General features: G+C 48.4%; 1 protein-coding gene across 1 annotated transcript; it reads right to left on the bottom strand.

Annotated features, from left to right (window-relative positions):
• Nucleotides 1-313: 313 nt before the first annotated feature.
• Nucleotides 314-5785, bottom strand: LOC103267659 (retinol dehydrogenase 16-like). Its single transcript, XM_008065242.1, has 4 exons — nucleotides 5473-5785; nucleotides 3208-3466; nucleotides 1295-1458; nucleotides 314-531 (listed from the first exon to the last, which is right to left on the bottom strand). The coding sequence occupies exons 1-4, from the start codon at nucleotides 5783-5785 to the stop codon at nucleotides 314-316; spliced, it is 954 nt and encodes a 317-aa protein (XP_008063433.1).
• Nucleotides 5786-7198: the final 1413 nt, after the last annotated feature.

Genomic DNA, 7198 nt, shown 5'->3' with positions numbered 1-7198 from the left:
CACCCTCCTCAGTTGTGTAGACCTCTCAAAATTGACTGAGAGACTCAAGGCCCCAAGTGACCACCCAAGGTAACAGGGCACCCAGCAGTGCTGCTGGGTTCCGGTTCCTCAGCTGCACAACTTGGTACTTTCCCACTAAGATCTCCCAGTGCTGAATAGTATCCCAGGAGAATTATGGCCAGGAGGTAAGAAAACAGGGAGGACAGGTGCCCCGATGACATGAGCGGCTCCTCCTCCACCCCACTTATCTCCTATGATACATCACCCTTCACACAGAACCCACCTCCACCCACCACACATCCTGGGCTTGGCTTCACAGGGCCTTGGCTGGCCTTGGTAAGCCCCAGGAGAATATGGCGTCCACCAAGAAAGTCGGCATGTAGCTCATGGGTACAAAGAGAAACTTGGCGTCCCAGCCAGCAGAGTAGCGGGTGTGGGGGTGGCAGGCGGTCAGCGCGTGTTCCATGCAGTCCGTCACCAAATGCAGATCCTGCCTGCATAGTTGATCCATCAATTCAATTGATTTCATGTCTGTTCAGAACGAGAAACCATCCATGCCTACTTCCATTTGCAACCAACCCTGCCGTTGGGTCAATTCAGAGTAGAAATTTTCTAAGAACCCATGCTCCCCTACAAAGCCAATGCCCCAAATCTAATTCATCCAAATTCCCTAATAAGAGTCCGACCCTTGCAAGGAACTGCTGTTTCACACTAAGTCATCTTTGCCTCTCTTTCTGGGATGTTAAAACTACACACACGGAAGGTCTCTACCCACACTTGAAATCTCATTGAGACCTCATCTCTACAATAAATTTAAAAAATCAGCCGGGCGTGGTAGCACACGCCTATACTTCTGGCTACTTGAAAGGCTGAAGCGAAAGGATCGCCAGAGCCCAGCAGGTCGAGGCTGTGGTGGCTGGGAGCGGCCACTGCACTCCAGTCTGGGCGACAGAGTGAGACTCCAACTCAAAAAAAAAAAGAAATCTAAGCACATGCATACAAGCTGTCTCTAGTGCCAGCTTCCTGCAAAGCTATGAGGGTCTTCCCTCACTGGCTGCACCTTCCCCCTCAAAACAAGGAGGTGTTAATATAAAGACTGGTCCCAAGTTCTAGAAATCTTGGACCCTTTCTTTAGGTGACAATGAAAATGGGGATAAAAGAATCGATCCCTTTTGTGGGGAGGTTGTGCTTGCCACAGCACCAGGAGAACAGACTTCATGGTGCTGGAGGACTCAGGATAGACCCAGGTCCAAATGAGGGCCTGCTTCTCTCCTCATGTCTACAACTCACTTACAGGATGCCAGAAACTTCTCGCCATAGATCTCCTGGACCTCAGGGCTGGCCCGGTCCCACGACTCCTGAAAGTTCTGTGAAACTCTCTGATTATTGGTCATGTTGGTCCTGAAATAACCGGGTTCAATCACAGCAAACTTCACTCCAAAGAAAAGTGTCTCCCTCCTGCAAGACAGACAGGCAGAGGCAGTAATTCAGAGATCTACAGAGGCAAATATGAGAAACAAAATAAACAAAGCCCAATAAAAACCCGACACAGGATGGTGGCTGGATAAGCTAGAAAGCTTGGTTAGTTGGGATGTGCAGCAAACTAGAGGGTAACATTTATGATGATGTCATTGTTTCTGTGTGAGGTTTCCAGGTATTCCATATTAGAACTCACTAGCGCTATATCCTACACATTCTCCAGCAAGACATTGCTCCAGTGCCACTTCCTCCTGCCACTCACATTCAATGTATCACCAGGACCCGCCCATTTCACCTCTTTTACACTGCTCAGTTCTCTCCCCGTCTTTCTCCTCCTCACCACCTCCCCCCCCCCAGGAAATTTCCCTGCACATGTCTCGGATGGGCAATTGCAACTGTCCTCTGAGGAGTATCCTCTACCCAGTCTTAGCTCCCCACACTCATCACCATGCTGGTCCCCACAGTCAGTAGGTATCTAGATGCCCATGAGACATCTAGATGCCCATCAGACCAAGTGGCTGCCCTGAGTAAATCCCTTCTGCGGGGTTCCACTCTCAATAATATGCAGGGCAGCACCTGTTCAGGGCACACAGGCCCCCCACGAGCCCTCCCTGCCCACCTGCCCAGTTTCCCCCTCTAGACCTGGCCTTGTCCTTTATTCAAGGAAAACCCTGCAGTATAGGTGGTCAGCTCACTATCATTCTGCTCCTGGGCTGTCACTTTTCCCTCTACCAGGAGCCCTTCCCATCTTCCTGTCAGGCTGCCAGGTAGAGTTCTTCACTCCTTAGCTCACAACCCATCTCCAGGACCCTCCCCAACTTTTCTGGCTGCCATGACCACCATGGCTAACTTGGTCACACCCCTCTAAAGGTTGACAAAAAAGATTCAGGATCTCCCTTTCCCTCTCTCACTTATGAGTATTGGGTCAGAGGCAAAACCTTATCGTTGGCCTTGGACATATTTCTTGGGCACTCAGACAAATGTCTACAAGTGTGTGTGGTGTTGAGTCAGACGTTCTACCCACCACCTCATGGGCTCCCTGCAACTTAATGGCATGGTGGCAACGGACACAGGCTCTGTTGGGAAAAGTGGTCCCTGCATTCGGTCTTTTCTCCCTTGCCTGGTCATAGAAGGATGGGCCTAGTGTCTGGAACACTCCTTCCCTGGAAAGGAGGCGCCCACAAGCCTGGGAAGGACTCGTGTCCTTGTGAGAGACTCAGACTCATGGTTGTTCTTGGAAGAGACTCCATGGGCGTGGGGACAAAGGCACACTATCGTGGCCGATCTTGATCTGATGGTGTGGTTTCTATTGGTAAGTTAGATACCAAGCTGCATTGGAATAAGGGTTTGGACTCCTATCAAACAGTAGTACTCAGTACATGATGTTTACCCCTTGGTCTAGTAACATGAGCACCGTGTTCTTCTTAGCAGGTTCTGGAGCCAAATGGTCCACGTCCAATGTTACCTCAGATAATTTCTCTTCCAAAGTAGAGGGATGATTAGCTAAACCTAGGCCTAGATCCTCCTGCCACCCTTCACACAGAAATGCGCTTCCCAATGAATGGCTAGCCACATCCATAAAGAAGAAGAGGAGAGGGCTCACAAATGAAGTCAGAAAGATCTTGAAAAGGGTCTTCAAAAGCTGTGATTAAGTGATCACTCAGAAAAGTCTTCTACAGAAGAGTAGGAGCAGGAGAACTCAGGGCAGACCCTATCCCAGTCCATTACCTGAGGGAGTCTGAGAAGGCCTCTACACCGTACTTTGAGATGTAGTAGCCCCCACCACAAAGTGCAATCCGGCCTCCAACACTGGACACGTTGACCATGCGGCCCCTCGCCTTCCTCACTAAGGGCAACAGGTTCAGGGTCACATCGATCACCCCCAACAGGTTCACATCTATGATGGTCACAAAGTCCTTTTTGGTCAGCCACTCATTAGGGGCTAAGGGCACAGCAATGCCAGCATTATTCACCAGGCCCCAGAGTCCTAGGCAGTGGGAAGATAAGAGAGCAACACTGTGTTGTGCCCATGCAGTGTGGACACATTAGGACACAAGTTCATACCCTAGCAGAGCAAGGGCCTCACGATAGGGGGATGGGGAGTAGGTAGAACAGAGATGACATGGGGTCTGCAGGGCTGGGAGCTGGACATTCTGCAGCGGGTGAAGGACAGAACCTGAGCCTCCCTTCTTGGATTCCCCAGGGCCCAGCCTACTGCCTGGTAGACAACCAGCATTTCACCCCGTATTTGAGAATTGCAGGAGCTCAGGTTGAAGATGTATTATCCACTTATTACTCTGGAAACACAGACAGCAATGCTGGTTATTCATACATTAATGTCCTTGCAGATTTCAGCTGCATTCACCTGCATTTTCAGACTTTTTTTGACACATTATATAGTGAGTGTTCAACAACTACCTGTTAATTCAAAAAGAGAGATAGGAGAGAGGGAGAATGAGGAAGTGAGGAAATAAACAGAAAAGAAAAATAAAAAGACAAGGCTAATGCCTGTGTAGACTTTGGTTGAGTAAGAGATCTGAAATCCTAGGACTGAGAGAACATGAATAGTTTTATTTTTGACCTCAAGGAACTGGATTTGAACCATTTGCAATCAATACTGAGCAACATTTCTGCAGAACACATTGTGAATTGCAATGTACAGGCTCTGAGTCAAGACAAATCCACTTGACTTAACCCTACTACACAGACTCCACCATCTTCACCCAGAAAATGTCACTCTTTCATCCCACTCCACCAGAAGGCACCCTCCAACCTTCCCCTCCTGTCCCAAGTTCACTCAATTCTGGGAAAGTCTCTCTGGAAAATGCAAATGCACTATCCCAAGGCTTAAAGTCAACAAAGTTTCCAACCTCCAGACATAATGGAACAGGGGTAGAGGATTGCTGGGTTAGGGAAGATTGTGGCTGTTGTTAATCTGGAGAACTGACCCAAAGAGACCAATCATTCCCCTGCTCAGACATATGCCCTGCCTTGACAGGAAATCATATTTCTTCACCAAGATTTTTTTTGCTAAAATCCAATCAATATACATCTTTACAGAAATGCAGGTGATTGAAAGTGGAACAAAATGACACATGAAAATAAAAAATAGAATAAAAATCCAAAATCTAAATACTCAGTATGGTTTAAGTAACTACCGCTATATCAAAGGTAGAGTATCTTAAAACATCAAATACCATGTATTATTTTTTATTTTGTTGAAAATAACACTCATCTTTTAAAAAATAGAAAGTGATGTAAACTATGAAAAGTATGGTCCTAATTGCATCAAAATGTGAAAGTATTTATGAGTGCATGGTGATTTAAGGGTGGATTTTTTAAATACCTTCCACTATTTTCTACAATGATCATGTTATACATTTATCTCTAGCAAAAGAAATCTATGTTTTCTTCCCCTATAATAAGACAGAAAAACTAGTGTAGTGAAAAGAAAAAAAAGAAAGAAAGCAACTTCTTAATTCTTGTGCCCTCCTTAACCAATCCTTACACTGGTGCTCTCCTCCAAAAACAGGGCCAGTCTTAGTTTTGGGTGAAGTCTGAAGGCATCGGCAGGAACAAGCTGAAGTCCTGAGACCCTGGGCTTGGCTCCATCTTGCCCTCCCATCACCCTTGCACATTTCCAGCCACTGACTCGTCTCACCCCCTCCAGACGGCCACTCGGTCTCTAACCTGGGCACTAGGCATCAAGCAATCCAGAATGTCTGCTTACGAAGAAGAGGAGAGGATAGAGCAACATTCTGGAGGCCAAATTCTCAGCAGGGCACATTCTCCCCAAACAAGAGTGCTCCGAGTTCAGAAGGGGTGGAAACTGGAAAGAGAAGGGGGTTAGCTGGCCTAGTGGATTAGAAATACTAGACAGTGAATGTCACTTCAACCTGAAAGACACTCTAGGAATCTTCCCAGGGAGCTGACAGGAGGCGTCCCCTTCACATAGAGCAAAGAACAGACACACTTGATGAACCAGGGTGTTACCTCTGTCCCCCACGCGCTTCTTCACCCACTGGGCAGCTGCAGCGACACTCTCTGTCTTGGTGACACCCAGGGTCACCGTCTCCAGCTTGCCTGATGTCTGGTCCCTCAGCTGCTTGGCCCCTTTCTCTGTCAGACACGCAGCCAGCACCCTCAAGCCTCGCGCATCTAGCTGTCTGGCCAGCAGGTTCCCAAAACCTGAGTCACAGCCTGTGATGAACACATATTTGTCTGGGAGGTGGCTCACCACCTGCCTCTCCCGGTACCAGCGCACAAGGTAGAAGAGGCCCAGGAGGGCCACCAGGTAGAACCACATGGCTTTGCAAAGGACAGACACACACAACCCAGTGTGAAATGAGAGTCTGACCCCTGTTCAGAGAGGGGGACTTAAGTACACAGAGGGCTGCAGTGGCAGCTAAGCCTCCAAGTTCTGTGGTGTGGAGTCCTCACCTCCTTCCTGATCACTGTCTTTCTGCAACAATTTTTATCCTGGCCCCTCCTTTCTCCTCTTTGAACTGATTATGCAAGTATGCATAATGCTTGAAAATCCCACATCCCGCCCAGTAGAACATATCACCACTCAGCAAAATTCTCCATGCCCCCGGTTTCTCTCTGTCTTGCTGTGCACAAACAGGTGTCCAGGCAGGTGTACACACAGGTGTCTCCCCCCACACACACACACAATAGCACACACCACTGTGATCTAAGTACGAGGGTCGATATCTCCTATACCAGCACTCCTGGAGGATGGTCTTCCTGAACAGAGAAAGATCTTACTGGGAAGCTACCCTGTGTTTGGAGACACATTAGATTGAAATTCCTGTCTTGCTCTGTGTTTCCTCATCTGGCTCAGCACCCAGAATCACTCCACAAAAGAGCAGGTCTCTGTCAAGCCCTCTAGGATTAGAAAAAACAGCCAAAAAAGTAGACAAGTTATGTTTCCTCCTGCTATTGTAGTTTTCTGCCAGAAAGGAGGACAGGCTTCAAAGGGAAAGTCTGAACCCAGAGACAAAGATAGAAGAAAGAAGGGAATGGGGGCTGGGAACCCACAGGAAGGAAAATTCCAGAGAAGGGAATAAAAAGATTCACAGAAAGCACATGAAACAGTGTTCACCCTCATACCCCCTGAATATGCCCTTTCCCCAGTTCTGGGTCCTGGGTCCACTGCCCTCTGCCCTTCCCTGCCTTGGTCACACATCCATTGCCCTCTGCCCTTCCCCGCCCTCTGCCCTTCCCTGGGTCCATTGATCTCTGCCCTTCCCTGCCCTGGGTCCACTGCCCTCTGCCCTTCCCTGCCTGGTCACACATCCAGAACCTTCTCAGTGACCAGTCTCCTTCAGCCAAGAATCCACAAGGACCATGTGCAGAGATATTTCCCAATCCCCACACCTACTGCTTCTCTCCTGTTTTCCTGAGAGTAATGGGACCCTTTCCTAGGGAGGCAGGTGTTTCCCAGTCTACTCCAGAGTCTGGTGCAGTCAATCTCAGAAAGTACCAGAGAGGGCAGCCAGAGGGAGGAGGAGTCAGGTGACACCCCCTCACCTAGACCCACAGGCAGAACATGAACTTCTTCAGGACTCCTGCTGGGAGACTCCATACCTCCCTTCCAGTCTTTGACTACCAAAATGTGGGACTGAGACACAAGTCTCCATCATCAAAGTTTATTATTTCACTTTCAGGGTATTATTGAACCAAACTTGGTCCTCTCTCCCAGGACAGGAAACTCAAA

The sequence above is a fragment of the Carlito syrichta genome, unplaced genomic scaffold (assembly GCF_000164805.1).
Source record: "Carlito syrichta isolate Samal-C Ts95f unplaced genomic scaffold, Tarsius_syrichta-2.0.1 Scaffold308194, whole genome shotgun sequence".
Taxonomy (NCBI): domain Eukaryota; kingdom Metazoa; phylum Chordata; class Mammalia; order Primates; family Tarsiidae; genus Carlito; species Carlito syrichta.
This window is presented reverse-complemented; position numbering and strand designations above follow the sequence as displayed.